This window comes from Delphinapterus leucas, chromosome 21 (genome assembly GCF_059928025.1).
Source record: "Delphinapterus leucas isolate spDelLeu-1000000601 "Yukka" chromosome 21, BTC_Dleu_Yukka2, whole genome shotgun sequence".
Taxonomy (NCBI): Eukaryota; Metazoa; Chordata; class Mammalia; order Artiodactyla; family Monodontidae; genus Delphinapterus; species Delphinapterus leucas.
The window spans coordinates 30,356,475-30,378,523 of record NC_143149.1 but is presented as its reverse complement, the minus strand read 5'-3'; the positions used below and the strand labels follow the sequence as shown (position 1 = coordinate 30,378,523).

The window sequence follows — 22,049 nt, the reverse complement described above, 5'->3', positions numbered from 1 at the left end:
TGTTCTTTTGCTACTTGGTTTAAATTAATTCCAATATATTAACTGTCCTCTATATGAAGTCAATATGGAGTAGAGAAAATAACAAAAGCTTTGAGTCAGATAAACCTGTTGACTAGTACCAATCTTGTGACTTATGAGATTTTAAGCAAAGTGATCCAACTCTCCAAGTCTCAGTTTCCTCATCTACAAGATACGGATAGTACCCATCCACTTCTTAGGGTTGTTATGAGGATTAAATGTTAATAAACAAGTAAAGTACCTAATTCAACTCTTTGGCTTATAGTGAGTACCCAATAAATCACTGGTGACATTACTGATATCAGCTGAAGTTGGCCACTTATTATCTGTATATCCAATGTAGAGTCACTTAGGCTCTCTGTACTCCAGGGCTTTAAAAAAAAAAAAACACATGGAAAAAGACAAATGGAAATAATAATAGTTGCCTTACTTACTCACATGCCTTCTTTGAAAATTACATAAAATAATGAATGAGATGTACTCTAGAAATGCAAAAGATATATCTATCTACATTTATAGATAGATAGATCTTATATATTCATTTATATATCTTACATATATATGCATATAAAATTGTTAGATTTTGTAAAAATTAAGATAATACTTGCTCTACACACATCACAAAAGTTTTTTAAGAAACTGGACAATATGTATGAAAGCAGTTTAAATGTCATAAAGCACCATACAAATCCAAAGGTTTATTACCACAGATTCTAAAGCCGGAATGCCTGGGTTCAAAACTCAGGACTGCCACAACCAGCTCTCTGACCACAGATAGTTATCCTTTTATAATTCAGTTTCTTATCTGTAAAGATGAGAATAACAGGACCTACCCTAAAGAGATGTGAGGATCAAATGACTTAACATATGTAAAGTGTTTGAAATAGTCTCTAGCACATAGCAAGCACAACGTAAATATTTGTTATTTTTATTATCATTAATCCCAGACTCTGGGTGACCTACACAAAACATCTTGTCATAGCATACTTGAGAATAGTTGGCCAAATGGACAATAGGCCCAGAATGGTAATTTTCATATTGTTTATATAGCTATATAAATTTTATATTTGATTTAATAAATGTTATATTTAATTTATTATACATTTAATTTAATGATATTATATATTTTATACATATAAAATATTGTTTTATATATAATCCATGGAGAACTAAATTGTAATAAAATGTGTGTATATAAAAATATATATGTTTGTGTTTGAGCTATTTTTAGAAAGTAAGCGCTAACCTTAGGTGGTGCTTAGAAGTAACTATAAAAAGAGCATGTTTTCAGAAATTAATGGCTTCTTTTCACTTTTGATTGTTCTTCAGTTATGAATAGGTCATACTTAACATAGGCCCTTTTTACAAATAAAAACTGTAGAACACTAATGACATCTGCTGTAGCCCTTGTACGATATACTATGTGGGGAACACTGGCAAATTTAAAAATCACTGTAACTAATCCAACACACACTTGTAGGATTTTACAATTTAAAAAACACTTTCCCATTTTATTTTCTCATTTTATTCTTATATCACTCTGTGAAGTAGGAGAACAGGCATAATCATTCCCATTTTAAAGATGACAAAAATAAATCTAAGCAAGGCCTAGTAATTTATCCAAAGTCAACAAATATTATATTCTTTAGATCATAGTTTTTCCACAACATTAATATACTCTAAAGGCAAAACAGAAAATTTTGTCTAAAAACAAAGGCCACTTGTTTTGGCCTACGACATATTTTTAAAGATCCTTAATAAGTGATTTCTTAAAATACACAGCCTATGGAGAATTCCTTTGCTAATGTATCTTGCAGACTGGATTTGCTATCTTTGACTGTTCTTAATGCTAACCTCCCACCATACTATTCTTAGGCTTAAACTCTCATATTTATATTTTGTGGTCCTTGGTCCATTTATAGTTAATTCATGCTATAAGCAAATCCTAAAATTTTTCACTTCAGTTATTTAAAACAAAATAAATACAACAAATAAATAAATATTATTCCTTAAAAACTTACATGGCTTTTGGACTCATTATGCAGATGGCTCCTGAACATCGACATTTCCTTGGGTCATCATATGATATGCCCAGACTGAGTCCCAGCATCTGGGTGACAATAATTGAAAATGCCTCCAAAGTTATCCCCTTGGGATACTACATTAACAACAAAGAAAATTCAAATAAAAGACAATTCACTGAAGGGTGGTAAAAGTAATATTTTTCTAATTATGAACATTTTACTGATTTATCAAATACTTAAGATTATGGAAATGCAGTTCATTGGACAAGTAAGAAGCTGAAGATCTTCTTATGAAATTTTATTGAGATATAAGCATATTGAGCCTATGTCTAGCTTTGCCATGATTTAACAATTGAATGCTTTTAAGATAATTCTTAAATAACTGTCCTAACTATATAAAAGAGCTATTTTTACATTAGACTTTTGGCTATATGGACCATGATCTTCCATTTACCTAATTTCTTAGGACAGCTCTCATGTTCATTCAGGAGAGTCCACATGATACTCCACCCCTCAGCTCACAAAGTGGCCACATAACCAAATTCCTCAGTTGTAAGTACGCTATCTGCTTCCTGCCAAGATTTTCAATGACACAGTAACTAGTATCAGGAGAAACCACGGAAAACAGACCCTCAGGAAAGCATTCTTGTGATTAGGCTGTCACATATTTAATGAGTGCATAAATATCTTCCTTGCCAAGGAGAAATGGGACACTGGTAATTCATGATATGCAATGACATCATAATTTCTCAAATTTTGCCAAATGTGGCATAAGTTAAGGTGCAGGTAGAGGCCAAGTTGTGAGGAACATCAAGGCACTTCACTGTTACAAAGACAAGCTATAATAAATATTTTGGGGTCAACTGGCTTCTTATGGCAGTGCTAGAGGAAGCACATTATGAAAAGCAGAAAGGAAAAACTGTAAATGAACAACTGATAATGCAAATAGGCAATCAGAAAGCCTCTGCAGCAGCACTGTAGTGACTATCACCTGCTGCACTTGTTGGTTTGATACAGCTGAGGACCAAACTCAGGGCCTAGCTATAAGTACTGTAGGGTTCCAGCTCCAATTTAACTATCAAACCTACCAGGTTTGGTGTGGAAGGAGTCAGAATCTGAAACTTGGGGTGGGAACAACTGGAGTGACATGAACAAATATCCCTGGACGTCCCTTGCCTGTAGAGTAAGCCTCCCTCTAAACAATGAAAGAGGGATTCACCGGTGGAGCAGTGGTTAAGAACCCACCTACCAATGCAGGGGACATGGGTTCAAGCCACAGTCCGGGAAGACCCCACATGCCGTGAAGCAACTAAGCCTGTGCACCACAACTACCGAGCCTGAGCTCTAGAGCCCGCGAGCCACAACTACTGAAGCCTACGTGCCACAACTGCTGAAGCCCGCGTGCCTATAGCCCGTGCTCCACAATAAGAAGCCCATGCACCACAACGAAGAGTAGCCCCCACTCGCCGCAACTAGAGAAAGCCCATGCATAGTAACGAAGACCCAACACAGCCAAAAATAAATTAATTAATTAAAAAAAAACAATGAAAGAGCCCCTACATTTAAAAAAATGACACTTAATGACAATACCTGGGACATTTGTCTCATCATCCCTCATTGTCTCCAGGCCCACAGTAAGAATTAAATTGCAACAGGAGTGATATCACCAAGATGGCAACATAGGTCTTTCCCAACTTCACTCCCCCTCACAAGAAGAACAACTAGCAACTATTCATGGACATCACTGAGAAAATTCTAGAACATGGAGGTGAGGCTGAAGCAGCCCCTGTACCAGAGACCAAGACAGACCTCATTAGAAGGTTAGGAGGAGCAGATATACACTGAATGCATTGCCCCTCCCCAAGGCTGGTGCAGCACCACACCGAGAGGTCTTCCCAGAGCCTACAGTCCCTCAAGTGGGAAAAGAGCCTAGAGTGGACATCCAGATGCCCTAGTATTGTGGATCACTTCTGGGAGCCCCTACTCTGATCTTACCTCATAAGAATCATAAAGGATGAGTGAGATTTGACCCCTGGGAATCTGATCACGACAGAGAAGGCAGGAAGGGCTTGCAGCAATCACTGCTTGCATCTTGGCAGGCCGAGTTCCCATCTATAGCACCTGTAGGTGCCAGCTTGCAGCTTTGCTCATCTGCAGAGCCAGGACAGTGGAACAGTATGACAAGGGAAGTCAATGAGGTATGGGAATGCCTGATTTGAGTCCTCAGATGAAAAGCTTTGCCAGCCCTGGAACCTGGTCTGCTACCCACCTCCACCCAGTCAGGGGAGCTGTTCATAGCCCTGCCTAATGCCTAGTATAGCTCCCGGCTCCCCCTGACCAGAAGCCTGGTCAGAACACCTGGTAGCTGCATAGTGCAGCAACACTTGAGCAGAGGGTATGGCAGGCAGAATTGATTGTTCACAGAGCAAAGCCTGTGGCACTGTTTGGCCAGGAAACCTGGAGTGCCAGTTAGATTGAGTCAAGACCACAAACAGAGCTAAGCTGGTTTTCCCACTACACCTGGACAAGGACACAAATTCATAGCCCTTCCCACTGCTACATATAGCCTTCAGAAAGCCCAACCAACGAATCTAGCCAGAGCACACAGGAAGCTGTGCCGCCCATCCAACAACCCTGCTTACAGTGGCACTTGAACAGACAGCACAGCCCATGGTTTTCCCCATCTTCAGAGCAAAACCCAGTGGCCCCATGTGTCCAAGGAATTAAGGGCACAGTCTGCTTAATGTGGGTCCACAAACAATGAGCCATGCAGGTCACGTGCTCCCTGTCAGGGCACGGAAGCTAATTCACCTCCCAGCTACTGCTGAGTAAAGTTCCCTGTCCTGACCTTCTAGGAAGCCTGACCAGTGAATCTAAACAACCACAGAGTATATCCTACTGCCTCTCTTGGGCAGGGAACCTCACTATCAGTCCTATCCAACAGTTAAGAGCCAGTGGTACCCTCTCCCCTGACCTCAGAGGTTGGGCAGTGGCCTTGCCTAAAAATAGATCCTGCCTGCCCAAGGACATGTCCAGAAACCTAAACTGAGCTGACTAGTGAAGAACTGTCTCTGCCAAAGTGAGCCTGTAAAGTCTGGAAGAGGAGACCAATAACTCAAATGCACAGGTACCAAAGTAAGGAATGAAGGAGCAAGAAAAATCAGGTGGATGTGACACCATCAAATCAAACTAAAAATGCTGCAAAATAACTAACCCAAAATAAATAGAGGTCTATGAAGTGTCAGAGAAATAATTTAGAATAATCTCCTTAAAGAAGTTTAGTGAATTACAAGAACACACAGATGACCAAATGAAAGTAGTAAAACAATAAATGAACAAAATAGGTTCAACAAAGGAACAGAAACCATTAAAAAGAGATATCCTAGAGCTGAAAAACAGGACTGAAGCATTCAATAGAGAGCTTCAACAGTAGACTCAACCATGCAGAATAAAGAATCAGTGATCTAGAAGGTAGGAATATTTTAAATTATCCAGTCAGAGGAGCAAAAATAAAAAAAGAATGAAAAAGAAAGCAAGCCTACAGGACTATGGGACAAACACACACACACACACACACACACACACACACACACACACCAATAACCGTATCATGGGAATTCCAGAAGGAAAAGAAAAAGGGACAGAAAGTACATTTAAAGCAATAATGGCTGAAATTTTCCAAAAACTGGGAAAGAAATGGACATCCAAGTATATGAGGCACAAAGGACCCCAAATAGGTTGAACTTGAATAGGGCTACACCAGGACACATTATAATTAAAGTGTCAAAAGTAAAGACAAAGAAAGAATTTTGAAAGAAGAGAGGGAAAAAAACCAAGTTACATACAAGGGAACCCCATAAGACTATCAGCAGGTTTCTCAACAGGCATATTTCAGGTGAGGAGAGAATGGCATTATATATTCAAAATACTGAAAGAAAAAAAACTGTCAACCAAGAATTCTATGCCCAGCAAAACTGTGCTTCAGAAATGAAGAAGAAACCATGATTCCCAAACAAATAAAAGCTGAGGGGGCTTCCCTGGTGGCGCAGTGGTTGAGAGTCCGCCTGCCGATGCAGGGGACACGGGTTTGTGCCCTGGTCCGGGAAGATCCCACATGCCGCAGAGCGGCTGGGCCCGTGAGCCATGGTCGCTGAGCCTGCGCGTCCGGAGCCTGTGCTCCACAATGGGAGAGGCCACAACAGTGAGAGGCCCGTGTATCGAAAAGAAAAAAAAAACACCAATGGCGTTTTTCACAGAGTTGGAACAAATACTTCTAAAATTTGTATGGAAACACAAAAGTCCCAGAACAGTCAAAACAATCTTGATAAAGAACAAAGTTGAAGTTATCATGTTCCCTGATTTTTTGTACCTGTCTCCTCAAGCAAGGAAAATAACAGTAACAATAAACAAATGGTACTACATCAAACTAAAAAGTTTTTGCATAGTGAAGAAAACCAACCACAAAATTAAAAGGTAAACTACTAAATGGGAGAAAATATTTGCAAACAATATATATAATAAGGGGTTAATATTCAAAATATACAAAGAACTCACACATCTCAACATCAAAAAAAACCCAAAAAACCTGATTTAAAAATGGGCAGAGGACGTGAATAGACATTTTCTGAAAGAAGACAAACAGATGGCCAACAGACACATGAAAAGATGCTCAAAAACACTAAGCATCAAGGGAATTAAAATCAAAACCACAATGAGAAACCACCTCACACCTGTCAGAATGGCTGTCATCAGAAAGACAAAAACAAGTGGTGGCAATGATGTGGAGAAAAGGGAGCCCCTGTGCATTGTTGATGGGACTGTAAATTGGTGCAGCCACTATGGAAAACAGTATGGAGGTTCCTCTTAAAATTAAAAATTGGACTGCATATAATCCAACAATTTCACTTGTGGGTATTTTTCCAAAGAAAACAAAAACACTAATACTAAACGATATGTACCCCAATGTTCATTGCAGCATTATTTACCATAGCCATGATATGGAAACAACCTAAGTATCCATTGTTAGATGAGCGGATAAAGAAGATATGACATGTGTGTGTATACATATACATACATACATACATATACATATATATATGTATGTATGTATATGTATACACACACACATACACACACAGTAGATTAATACTCAGCCAATAAAATCTTGCCATTTGCACCTACTGTATAGCACAGGGAACTCTGCTCAATATTATGTAACAACACAAATGGGAAAAGAATTTGAAAAAGAATAAATACATGCATATGTATAACTGAATCACTTTGCTGTAAACCTGAAACTAACACAACATTGTTAATCACCTATACACCAATATAAAATAAAAAGTCAAAAAACATAAAAAATAAATTTTAGGGCTTCCCTGGTGGCACAGTGGTTGAGAGTCCGCCTGCCGATGCAGGGGACGCAGGTTTGTGCCCCGGTCCAGGAAGATCCCACATGCCGCGGAGCGGCTAGGCCCATAAGCCATGGCCGCTGAGCCTGCACGGCGGGAGCCTGTGCTCCGCAACGGGAGAGGCCACAACAGTGAGAGGCCCGCATACTACAAATAAATAAATAAAATAAAATTTTAAAAATCTTGCCATTTGTTGTACAGATGAACCTGTTTACAAGGCAGAAATAGAGACACAGACATAGTGAACAAATGTATGGACACCAAGGTGGGAAAGGGGGCGGGGAGGTGGGATGAACTGGGAGATTGGGACTGACATATATACACTAATATGTATAAAATAGGTAACTAATGAGAACTTGCTGTATAGCACAGGGAACTCTACTCAATGCTCTGTGGTGACCTAAATGGGAAGGAAATCCAAAAAAGAGAAGATATAGGTATACATACAGCTGATTCACTTCACTGTACAGCAGAAACTAACAAGACACTGTAAAACAACTATACAGCCCCCCAATAAAAATCTTGCCATTTGCAAAAACATGGAAGGTCTATCTGGAGAGTATTACACAGAGTGAAATAAGTCAGACAGAGAAAGACAAATATGTATGCTCTCACTTGTATTTGAAATCTAAAAACAAAACAAACAAACAAAAGAAAATGAAAACAAACTCAGGTAGTGAAGACAGATGGGTGGCCGCCAGAGGGGAGGGGGTAGGGTGGGGGTGAAATAGGTAAAGTGGATTAAGAAGTACAAACCTCCAGTTATAAAATAAATAAGCCATGGGGGTATAATATACAGCATATAAAATAAGGTCAATAATATTAACTTTGTATGGGGACAATTACTAGACTTGTCATGACTTTTTGTAAGGTATGCAAATGTCAAATCACTATGTAGTACACCTGAAACTAACATAATGTACGTCAACTGCATTTCAATTTACAAAAAGATCAAATGGAAATTGGAAGAGTTATGTATAGAGATGTTTATTAAATATTGTTCGTAATGGCAAAAATAGAAACAACCAAAATTCCCATGAAAATCATAAAGGATACAGTGTGGCATTAATATAATAAAGTATCAAGCACCAATGCAAAAAATTTACTAGGCACAAAGGATTTTGAGGACAGTGAAGCTACTCTCTATGACACTATAACGCTAGATATATGTCATTATATATTTGTCAAAACTCACACAAAGTATACCACCAAAATGAACCTTAATGTAAGCTGTGAACTTTTGGTGGTTGTAATGTGTCAGTGTAGGTCCATCATCTGTAACAAATGCACCTCTCTGGTGTGGACGTTAACAGTGAGGGAGGTTATGTGTGGGGGTGGGCAGGGACTACATGGGATATCTCTGTACTTCCCTCTTAATTTTGCTATGAACCTAAAATTTCTCTTAAAAAACAAAGTCTTTTAAAAATGAACTGTAATTCCATTAAATCTCAAAATTTTAAGTGGAAACCAAAAAAATCTATTTGCAGAATGATACAGCAGGATACAATTTATATTATGTTTAAAGCATAAAAAACAATTCTTGTTCAGAGACATATTCAATTGTGGTAAAAGTATAAGAGCTTTTAAACAAAGAAATATAAAGGTTTATAAAAATATAAGTACGAAAGCTTTGGAAAAGCATCATTCCTTGAATTCAACTCCTCTAGTAATTCTATCCTACATCCTGCCTCACCCACTCATTCCTATGGTTCACACTCCAGACCTTGTCAACAGATTTTTATCAATAACTGCAAGCCCTCCGTCATCTCTGTGCATCCCACATCCTGACCACCTGCTGTCTCTCCTGATAACTGCACTAGCACCTCAACTACAACAATCTGCATGCCCATAAGCACAACCAAACCATGGTTCCTACATTTTCACTGTTCCTAACCTCCTTACTGACTTCTCTCCTCCTTTAAGCAGTTCAGATTCTCTTACAAACACCCTCAATTTCCTTGCCATCCTTTCACTTCATAATGAGTTGACAAAAACACAATACATCAATCTTCAGAATGCTGAGAGAGAAGGATGTTAGAACTAGGATTCTAAACCTAGCCAAATTACCAATCAAATGTGGAGGGAAAGCAAAAGCGTTTTCATTAATAAAATAACAGTGTTTGCCACTTATATACACTGTGTCTAAAATTTTTTAAACTTGAGTTATTCCAGAAAAAGAGCAAAGAATTCCAAGAAAAGGAAGATGAAGTTTAATTTTCTGTGGCAGTTGATTCCGCCCACAGAAGTAAAATAAGTTAGAAAAAAATTGACAAGACCTCTTTTGGCCATCAAAGCTTTACCAGAATAGCAACATATTTACTTCTTGATTCAGAGTTAATATCATTTTTATATTCATAATACCATAAAATATTTATTGATTTAACTTAAAAATCAACCTGTAGACAAAGCACAAAAGTTCTATAAAATAAATTATAAATTTTATAACTCTTAACAATGGATATGAGAAGTGTACTATTTTACATGTCTCAGTTTTCATAGCAAATAATCAATGGACTTTGCATAAGGTAAAAAGAATTTTTAAAATAATTAATATAAATAAAAACATAAATACATTAAGATGGTAATATATTATGCAATAATATTTAATATATTATATATTATTGTTTATATATTGTATAACATCTATAATATATAATTACATATATTATGTATATACATATAATATTTAAGAATATTAATTCTTAATTAAATCTATTAATATAGATTACTATTGTAAGTATTAATAAAGTAATAAAAACGTCATAATATATATGACAAATAGAGTGGATTAAATATGTCAAAGATAATATTACCAATGTTGTCTAAAGTTTATTAATCAAAGTAGGGGTCAAAGTATATATTTTTTAAATAAATAAACTTAACTACCAGAGAATTTAAAAAGAAATTATAAATTCTTATAGGACTTCATGAAGGGGATAAAGAAGAGAGTTTTGTTAACAAACTTTGCTTTGTATAGCTACAATTTAAACAATTTTACATATACATGCATGCATGCATAAATTCTGTAATAAAAATAATTGGAAGAGTATCAGAAATAAAAATATGTATGCAAAATCCCATTTTTGCAAAAACATATAATGGGGAGCCACAGTAACAGATAAAAACTCAAAGTGCGAGATACATATTAATCAAAATGTTAACAGTGATTATTGCTTCATCCCTGGGAAGATGCCAGATTACATGTTTCCTTTTATGTTTCTATATGTTCTTTTAAAAATGGACATGCATAACATAAATTACTTTGTAATTTAAAAATACTATATAGTACTTAAACTTATTTTTTAAAAGGATGAGTAGGTGGGGGAAAGACTCAATGAATTACTTCTCTTTCAGTGATGCATCTAATTACACCAATAATTTATTTAAATATAAAATATTTATCAGAACTATAAATAGTTAAAATAGACATAAAATTTCTTTTAAATATTACGTAGAAAAATGTGAAACATTTTAACAGATTTTTATCATACTTTTTGGTTCATCATTTGTTTTGATTTTGAAGTTAATTTATCTATAAGACTATTTTTCTAATTTTATACCTACCAGAAAAAAAATCTATTTTGGTTATAGAAATATCTTTACAGAAAATTTTTCATAATGCACTCTTCTATATAATAAGGGACACATGTGTATTTATTATATTTTTATTCCACTTTAACTTCCAAATAATTGCAATAAGACACTTGTACTTCAGAATACTATTCCTTCTACATACTTCAAAGTTCTAAGAGTGATGGAATATAAATGCAATCTCTAAATGTAAATATAAATGTGAAGTGTATAAAATATATGCTGTAATACTGGGGAATTTTTAAATGTATTTTTTTCAAATAATAAGATTAAATAATTACATACCAAAGCAATTCCTGCAGAATAACTGGTAACACACATCTTTCCAGGAAATGCTGCTCCCACATAATCTTGATAATCTCTATAGCTAAATAAATAAGTATATAATTATAGTTAATTTTGACAAACAATTCACATGTGATAACTCCTGCTAGTAATTTGTCTGTAGTTCATAAATTTCTAGCCTGAAGCAAATTGAAGTACAATCTTTCCGTATGTATTAAACGGCTTCAAATTTGTAAAATAGTCTTCATTAAATGAGATTAAGCAATCTGGGTTTCTAAAACGTATCCAATGGATCCAAGTTATTGATGACTTTACTGTTCTTGTGACGTTTGGTTAGGGTTACTAAAGCCTTGATCAAACATTTCAATCAAAAGCATTTTGCTGAATTACAATGAAAAATAGTTTTAATGTATGGATTAAAAGTTTTCACTCAAATGTAGAAAAGCTCACCATTTTCTCACTGGAATGATTTTATTGTTCTACAACTTACCATTATTTTTTTCTGCTTTGAGAAGAAGAGTCCATATAAACTGCCATATAATAATAGCACTATTCTCATGGATTTACATAAACGATTCTATTTAATCCTCAAATCCAGCCAGTGAATTAAATACTATTTTTTCCCCGCTGAACAAATCAAACATCAGATGGGAAGTACAAGTAACTTGCTCAGGGCAGCACAGATAAGTGCTGCTGAAGGATATGACCTTGGACAGTTTGAATGCAGAGCCATACTCTCAACCACTAAGATATAGATGCTCCAAACATATTCTGCCATCTTTAGAGCCCCAGCCAAAACGAACATTCCAAGACGTGTGTAAAAAAGCTTGGTACACAATTCTCAATTTGAAATGCCTCCTCAGTCTCAACTGCACTGCACTTCACAGTTGCACTGCTCCCTTATTCTGCCTCGCTGATATTGTTTATACGTAAGCACTTGTTTCCAAGTATTCGCCTTTAACACCCAACTTTGGGTTTACATTCCAATATGAAAGTATTGTTTACACTCTTTTTTCATTCAAGATAGTTCTCCCAATAGATAAGACTTTCCCCCTAACTCTATGCATACTTCTGATGAGCTGGATTCAATAATAGCTATTTTTTACTTAATACGGCCACCCAGTCTCCACATCAAATCAGTTATCAAGATTTACTGTTTTACTTCTTCAACTTTTCTGGTATCCCTCCCCTCCTCAAGAGGTTCAGCTCCAGTTATAACTATGAATTCCATACTCTTTGAAAAGAACTATTATTTAGTCCCATGTCTCTAGGCATATTGTTTCCATAACCTGGAATGCTTTCCACCTCCTTTCACTGAATTTAAACATTCCTGGGACTTCCTGGTGGTCCAGTGGTAAAGAATCTGCCTTCCAATGCAGGGCATGAGGGTTCGATCTCCGGTTGGGGAACTAAGATCACACATGTCACAGGGCAAGTAAGTCAGCATACCACAACTAGAGAGAAGCCCGCACACTGCAACGAACATCCCAAGTGCCGCAACTAAGACCCATCACAGCCCAAAATTTTTTAAAAATTAATTATATTAAGTAAAAACAATAAATATTTTTTAAAAATTCCTCAATCTGCCTTCTCACTTCTACTTTGAGTAGCACGTCTTTAACTCGGCCCTTTTGTTATATGTTACTTTGAGTCTCTCTCTCACTCTTGCTCTTGCTCTCACTCTCATTGTTTCTTCCCCCTGTAAACTATAAACAGTAGAGGTAATGTACCAACATTAATCTTCTGGAGTGACATCAGCAAGACGGCAGAATAGGAGTTTTTTAGCCCTCATCTCTCCACAGAAACAACAATTTTGACAAACACCCACAGATGTGGCCCAAGACCCAAGGAAAGGTCCCATGCCACACTGGAGCAAAAAATCCAAGAACAGACACATTGAAGAAGGTAAAAACCGTTTCACTTTACCCATGTCACCATTCCCCCAAGGCAGCACAGCTCAGTGCCGAAAGAGCTGCCTTCAGCCATGATTTCTCCCAAGGGAAGGTGAGAGGATAGTGAATACTGCCAGCCATGCAAGATGATGCCAAAGAGGCCCACTTTTTAAACGTCCACTGAGAGATGAATGGATAAAGAAAATGTGATGTACATATACAGTGGAATATAATTCAGCCTCAAGAAAGAAGGAAATCCTGACATTTACAACATGGATAAAACTGAAGGACATTATGCTAAGCGAAATAAGCCAGACATAAAAAGGCAAGTACTGTATGATCACACTTATGTGTGGAATCTAAAATAATCCAATCATAAAAGCAGCGAGTTGAATAGTGGTTGCCAGGGGTTGGGAGATGGAGGAAATGGGGAGATGGTCAAAGGTACAGTTTCAATTACGTAGGCTGAATAAGTCCTGGAGGTCTAAGGTACAGCATGATGATTATAGTTAATAATACTGCATTGTCTATGTGAATTTGCTAGAGAAGATCTTAAGATTTCTCGCCGCACACCAAAGAATGTTAACTATGTGAGGTGGTGTATATGTTAATTAGCTTATGATTTCACAATGTATACATATATCAAATATCACATTATACTCCTTAAATATGTATAACTTTTATTTGTCAATTATACCTCAATAAAGCTGTAAAAGAATAAAACTAATAAAAGCAAATAGAGGGAAACTGAGGCAGAGAGCATCAATTGCCCTAGGTGACAGGGCTGAAGTTAAATGCAGGCAGTTGGCCTCCAGAGTTTAAATTTGAATCACTATGCAATATTATCTCAATAAACATTTGTTGAAAAAAGGACAGATTGTAAAAGGTTAAAAAATTAAGCTTGCTATGTTCATTGTTCCTACTGTAGGGCCTAAACCAGATTATAAATTTCTGGAGTACAAATTTCTGGAGTACAAAGACCAGAAAATAATAGATAATTACTGTTATTTATCATAATTTTATAGTATTTATTCTAGGACATTACTCATATGCAAAGTATGTTGATGCATTAAAATAACATCAAGGGATCAAGAAGGGGTATTACTCAAGTTCAAGGAGTCTGACTGTACCATAATTTCTACATTTCTAATGGGATAAATTCTCTCACCAATTTCACTTATTACTGTATCAAATTTCAACATCCTATTAAAAGGATAATACATCATGTCAAAATTGAGATTTATTCTAGGAATGCAAGATGGTTCAAGATTAGGAAATATATCACTATAATTATTTCTGTTGAATGCCAATAAGAATATATTATGTCATCCCTATAAAAGCTGAAAGATTATTTTTCTTTCTTTTTTTTAAGATTTTTTGATGTGGACCATTTTTAAAGTCTTTATTGAATTCGTTAAAATATTGCTTCTGTTTTATGTTTTGGTGTTTTGGCCCTGAGGCATGTGGGATCTTAGCTCCCCGACCAGGGATCAAACCCACAACCCCTGCACTGGAAGGAGAAATATTAATCACTGTACTGCCAAGGAAGTCCCTGAAAGATTATTTTTCAAATTGTTGGTATAGTATGAATCTATGAATATTGCCCTACTATTATTCAAATTCTAAAACATGCCTGTGCACACACACAGAGCCAAACCTACATTTTAGCCCCCAAAGCTAAAAAGTATTACTCAATGAGGTAACATTCCCTAAAGTAAAGAAGAAAAAAGACATGACCCATGTTACCATTATTACTACTACTAGTTAAAACTGTATTAAACTAGCCAAAGCAATAAGAACAGAGAAAGAAACTGAAAATATAAAATTAAATAGAAAGAGATAAAACTACCTGTATTTGCAGATGGTATAATTATATGAGTGAAAAAACCAATGTAATAGACTTAAGAATGATTAAAAACAAAGAAATTTAGTAAGGTAATAGGATATAAAATCAATATGAAACTAAGGTAATTTTACAAACAAAAACAATATATAGTTAGCAGATAGAAGACATATTTACAACAGCAACCAGAAAGACAATATACCTAAGAAAAGTTATCAATAAATGTATAAAACCTATGAGAAATTAACTTCTGAATGACCAAAAACTGGCAAGACAAAATGTGAGATCTGAAGACTAAACAGTTCTCTATAGCTCAATTTATAAATTTAACATAGTCTTAAAAAATAGGAGCTAGACAGGTTGATTCTAAAATTTCCATGGAAAATAAATTTAAAACTTCCCTCATACCCATGAAGTGGGAAGGCCTTTCTAATTCTGACTCAAACTCTAGAAACCATCAAATAAAAGCCTGATGAATCCTGCCTTAAAAATAAAAGTATTTTGTATGGCAGTTAAAAAATACACACACACAAGAAGCCAAGCCAAAAGACAAATTAAGAAAGAAAACTACTTCTCATTGCAATGCAAAGAAACTGATCTTTTTATCTATATCTGTGTTGAAATTGATATCTAAATGCATCTATCCCTATCTATCTAGATATCTAGCTATCTACCATCAGGCTCATGAAAAAGAAATGAAAATTAAAACTATACCAAAGATACCATTTCTCAGGTACCAAAGGTGAAGAAAAACTTGACCATACACTTTGTTGGCTAGACTGTGGGGAAAAAGACCCTTCTCATACGTTATTGATAAGTGTGCAAAGCACTAAAATCAGTGCCAAAATCTGGTATTAGCTATCAAAATTAGAATTATACTACCTAGAAATATCACTCCTGGGAATCTGCCTTGTAGATACACATGCACATATATAAATGACACACGTAAGGTTTTTTTCACTGTAGGATTTTTTAAAATAATAAAATATTGGAATCAAGCCAAGTACCAATTATTAAAGAACTAGTTAAATAAACTACACACAATTTTTAGACCCTATTATAAACTGGAAATATTGATGTTATCATGCCAACTTAAAAATATGTATATGCAGATTTATTGAAAGACATGCTGATCATAATTGCTGGTAAATTTTATATGAATAAAATTATAAGTATACAGTTATAATTGATAGAAAACTAACATTTAAAAATAATGCAGAAAATTCAGTAGGATAAAATATTTTAACCTACTTTACCAAGGCTTTGATCAAAACTCATAACAAAGATATAATCTTCACAAGATAAATCCCATCTCTTTATGTAATGATTTAGATTATGGGCTCTGGAGTTACAAACTGTGGATTCAAAACCTAGACACACCATCAAGAGTCCTTAGTTGGTTTAACTTCCTGAAATATCAATCTCCTCAACAGTAAATGTTGATAAGCACAGAAATAAACTTTAGCAATCTTCTTTTATTGTCTGACAACCAGAAAGAGAGCATGAGGTCTGACTGAGTGCGTGATAATCAAAGTATGAATAGTCAGAAATGAACAACAATTCCCTAATTTAAGCTACATCAATATCACAAATCTCTGATTTCTAAGAAGACTGAAACATTATACTTACATGAATAGATATGCAATATCATGAGGTCTTAGGGTAAGATAAGACTTTTTCCATTCTAAAAACGTATGCAATAATTCATCTGCCTCACCAACAGTAGAGATCTTATTTTTATCTGACCACAATTCCAAAGATGACAGCACAATAGTAATTTTAAATGGCGCAAACATCTAAAAACAGAAGAGATAAATACATGAAAAAAATAATTTTTATGTTATTTTATAATAACCAAGAAATTAATTCAATCTTTTGACAAATCCACCCTCAATTTATATGGATAACTTTATTCAGAAATGCCACGTCAGCCGCGGAGCAACTCAGTCCATGCGCCACAACTACTGAAGCCTGCGCGCCTAGAGCCCATGCTCAGCAACAAGAGAAGCCACTGCAATGAGAAGCCCGCGCACCGCAACGAAGAGTAGCCCCCACTCACCACAACTAGAGAAAGCCCGCGCACAGCAACAAAGACCCAATGCAGCCAAAAATAAATAAATAAAATAAATAAATTTTTTAAAAAAAGAAATGCCATGTCAAGTCAATGCAAATTATAATTTCAAAACTAGTATGAATTTTCCTAACTAGTATGAAAAGGAAAATACTTACCGAATTTACAAGGCCAATAATTTCGATGACTTTATTTGTTACCATCATGCTATCAGAGCCCAGGTAATCATACTGAAAAACAGAATTTAACATTTAAATATCATTTGTTATGTAATATGTTTGGGATTTACTCTCCATCTACTCTCTCAGGTTGAGGCTGCTTTGGGGTTAGAACACTTCAAAATAAGACAGTAACAATTAAAATAGGAATATAAATTGGATCACTCACACATGCTAGTATGTAACATTGTATAGCCACTCTGAAAGATAGCTTGGCAACTTCTTTCAAAACAAATAATGGACCTAGAAGTTGCACTCCTGGACATTTATCCTAAAGAATTAAAAACTGATGCTCAGAAAAACCCATACATGAGTGGAAACAACTCCTATGTCATTCAATGGTTAAAAGGTTAAACAAACTGTGGTACATTCATAACCCGGAATACGATTCAGTAATAAAAAGTAACTGAACTGTTGATATATGAAACAGCCTGGGTAAACCTCATGAAAATTATGCTAAGTATAAACAAATCTCAAAAGGATACATACTATATGATAACGTTTATGCAATATTCCTGAAATCACAGATGGAGAATAGATGAGTGATTACCAGAGGTCGAGAAGTAAGGAAGTGGGGAGAGATGTGTGTGACTCCAAAGGGATAACACAGAGAGTCTTGTGATGGTATTTGTTCAGTGTATTCGTCGTGGTGGTGGTAGTTATGAATGGCTACATATGTGATACTACCACATAAAACCACACACACATACATACACACAAATGAGTGTATATATAATGGCTGAAATCTGAATCAGCTCTGAAGAATGTGTCAATGTTAAATTCCTTATCTATAAAAAAACTCTCTAAAGTACATTATCCCTTGGATATTACACAGGACCCTCAAGTTAAACATATCCAAAACTACACTCATTATCCTCCCTCAAAAATATGCTCCCACTTAGATTTCCACTTCTTTAGTGAATGCTACTATCATTTATGACCTCCCACATTCATTATACTGTATGTTCTGTGACAGCAAAACTTGTTCTGTTTTGTTCACTGCTCTATCCTCTAACAGTAACTGGCATCTAGGTGATGCTTATTATTAAATGAATGAATAAATCAAATCAATTTACAAGTTCTTCTAATTCACCCTCATTAGTAACATTTAAAATTGTCCTTTCCTGTCTATTCCTAACACAATTTGTAAAACTTCACCTTGATTACTGGAATAGTCTCTTAAATGCTTTATCTTACTCCAATTTTTACACCAGCATTCCTGTCCCTATGCTATTGCAGAAATGATTCTAAATGTAAATATGAACACATCATTACCCTGCTTAAAATCTTTCATTGACTCTCTATTACCTTTAGGATAAAATCCAAATATCATGTCAATTCTTCAATTCATCTCTTTCCCTTTCCCTTCTTCAACACTGTATATTAATCATACTAAACTTCTTAAAATGATCTGAAAAGAACAATCTCTCATATTTATGCACCCTTGCAAAGAAAGGTTTCGCACTGAGTCTTCCCTGGCCCCATCCTCCCCCCATTGCCCAAACCAACCAAGCCAGAACCCAGCCTGCAACCATCTCCTTTACCAGGTTCTCACACTCCAATTCCCCTGCCCTAATCATCCAAGGGCAAGGTACCAAAAATTGTGAAACAACCTCTATTCTCCCGAACCCACTGCAAATTTTCAAGTTAGCCAATGCTAAACCTGTTTACCTTGTTTTGCTGTTCCTTCCCACAGAAATCACAATAAAGGCTCCTGCCGTGTTTTCCTATTGCTCCCTCTGTCTCCTGACCTACCCTGGTGCTTCTCCATGTGGCATGATGTGGTATGCCCTTTCCTCCTGGGAACTGTGAATAACAAACTAACTTTCCAATAGTAATCATCTCCTGATCTGTTGGCATCAGCATACCTGAATAATAATAAAACCTACATGTTAAAACACCTACTTACATGCTCTTACAATACCTCAGGTTACAGCTGTGTGTCTCCATGTCTTTCTCTATTAATGCACTGTGTTTTCATAGTACCATAATCTTCCCTCAATCTGGCACTGAATTCACTAGGCTACAACTGTGGATTTAAAATTTGTGAAGTGATTGAAGACATCACTATTCTTCTTTATATGCCCAATATCTAGTAACACAGATGTCATACTGGCTCAATGTTTGTTTTATTAAAGAATACATAAACATAAATATTTGTAAGAACATAAAAAAGAGATGTTTAATGAGCATTATATGGCTGACAAACCTGGCAGTTTGGACAAGAAGCTTTTAAAACAACTCTCAAAATCTGTAACGTAATCCTGAAACAAAATAATTTTCATAAACCCAAATATTCCCTGGAAATCTAGTCATCTTTACTAGAAATATCTCAACTTTCTCTTAAATGTTCCCTTTGCCCTTTTCCCTAATACTCTAATAAGTCAAGTATTTTAATATCCTTCTCCAAATATCTCCTGTCTCTGACCCTCAACTCTGGCTTCCTGACAAGCTCTACAATCCTATGAATAGAAAGGGAAATTCACATTCTCTGTAGTATTCCATAGACGTGACAATCAAATACTTATCTTCAAAACAAAACCTGGAAAGTATACTTTATCCCTGTTTTCTGAAATCTTTGAAATATAGGAGAAATAAAACCACACCCAATTGAGTACAAACTGAGTTATCACCTCAAGGGTCTGAAGTTCAGAGATCCTCAAATTGTTTATGGGAATAAGGAATCTAGAGGTGCCTTTAGACTAGACTCAATCAGACTTGAGTCAACAGACTCAAACAGTTGCACCATTAAAAACCACTAAAAAAATCTTGACATTTTAATGTAAGCAGTTATCATAAGTAGTTATGCTATCATCATTGCTGTGCCAATAAATATCTTATAGGGAAAAAGATTCTCTAGACTACATGCTGCTCTTCAAGTACCCTAAAACAAGATTTAAAGCTTAGAGAATTTCACTTTAAAAAATTACCATTAAAAATTTTTGTGGATTGAGAGAGGACCTAAAGATGTGAAGTACCAGCAAAAAAAAAAAAATCATTTTGTTATGCAGGTTTGTTATGTAAAGATTTCAAATAAAACATTTCTGATAGAACTAATGTAATTTTGAATATTTGATTCTTCAAATAGAAGACATCTTCACTGTTCTCTAGGAGTGACATGGAAGTAAGAAGATTGGAATCTTTCAGTTCCTTTCTAGTTAGGGATAATCATACGTTCATATCAAATATTCAAAAGCAAAGAAAAAGCAAAACACATACCAAAACTTTGTCCACCACGATATGCATTTCTAGATAAAGAGGAATTAAATCTGGAACAGCTGATTCTGGCTAGAAAGAAAGAATAGCAGTATTTAAAAACTTTCACAAATTGTTTATTCTGAACTTTTAAAATATTTTTCCACCTTTACTGAGTCATAGTTGAAATATATATATATATATATATATATATATATACTTAAGCTATAAGACTTGATGCTTTGATATACATACACAATGTGAAATAACTGCCACAATCAAGCTAATTAACATATCCACTCTCACATAGTTACCATTTGCTTTTATCTTGTGTGTGTGTGTACTCCATAAGTTTTTTATGGAGTAGTTAGGATGTTCTATATATAATATCATGTCATCTGCAAGTAGTGACAGTTTTACTTCTTCCTTTCAATTTGAATGCATGTCATTTCGTTTTATTACCCAATTACTGTGGTGAGAACTTCCAATTCTTTGTTGAATAAAAGTGGCGAAAGTAGGCATCCTTGACATGTTCCTGATCTTAGAGGAAATGCTTTCAGCTTTTCACCGTTGAGTATAATGTTAGCTGTGGGCATGTCATATATGGTCTTTATTATGTTGAAGTATGTTCCCTCTGTATCCACTTTGTTGAGTTTTTATTATACATGGATGCTGAATGTTTTCAAATGCTTTTTCTGCATCTATTTAGATGATCATGATTTTTATCCTTCATTTTGTTAATGTGGTATATCACATTGATTGATTTGCTGATGTTGAACCATTTTTTCATCCTTGCAATAAACCCCACTTCAGCATGGTGTATGATTCTTTAATGTTTTTTTTCCTTTTAATGTTTTAATGTTGAATTTGGTTTGCTATTATCTTTTTAAATATTTTTGCATCTATGGTCATCAGGGATATTAGCCAGTAATTTTCTTTTCTTTTCTTTTCTTTTTTGTGGTATCTTTGTCTGGGGTTTGGTATCAGGGTATGCTGGCCTTGTAAAATGAATTTGGAAGTGTTCCCCCTTCATCTATTCTTTGGAAAAGGAGTTTGAGGATTGGTATTAATTATTCTTTAAATGTTTGGTACAATTCACCAGTGAATTGTATAAGTCTGGTCTTGGACTTTTGTCTGTTAGCATATTTTTGACTACTGATTAAATCCGCTTACCAGTAATTGGTCTATTCAGATTATCTATTTCACCATAATTCAGTCTTGGTAGGTTAGGTGTTTCTAGAAATTTATCCATTTCTTCTGGGTTGCCTAATTTTTTTAAATTGAAGTATAGTTGATTGACAATGTTGTGTTACTTTTAGGTGTACAGCAAAGTGATTCATATATATATATATATATTTAATATATATGACATATAATATATATGTATTCCTTTTCAGATTCTTTTCCCTTATAGGTTATTACAAAATATTGAGTATAGTTCCCTGTGCTATATAGTAGGTTCTTGTTGGTTATCTATTTCATATATTGTTGTGTATATATG

The 22,049-nt window shown here is 35.2% G+C and overlaps 1 protein-coding gene across 1 annotated transcript in view; it reads right to left on the bottom strand.

The window, feature by feature from the left end:
- The window catches only part of ADAM32 (ADAM metallopeptidase domain 32), a 149,712-nt gene that overhangs the window by 73,521 nt on the left and 54,142 nt on the right, over nucleotides 1–22,049 (bottom strand). The window contains exons 7-11 of the mRNA XM_022571268.2: nucleotides 20,573–20,641; nucleotides 17,294–17,365; nucleotides 16,694–16,860; nucleotides 11,330–11,411; nucleotides 2,040–2,176 (exon numbers count right to left, since the gene is read on the bottom strand). Of these exons, the coding sequence (XP_022426976.2) occupies nucleotides 2,040–2,176; nucleotides 11,330–11,411; nucleotides 16,694–16,860; nucleotides 17,294–17,365; nucleotides 20,573–20,641 (527 nt within the window). The remainder of the gene's footprint in view (nucleotides 1–2,039; nucleotides 2,177–11,329; nucleotides 11,412–16,693; nucleotides 16,861–17,293; nucleotides 17,366–20,572; nucleotides 20,642–22,049) is intronic.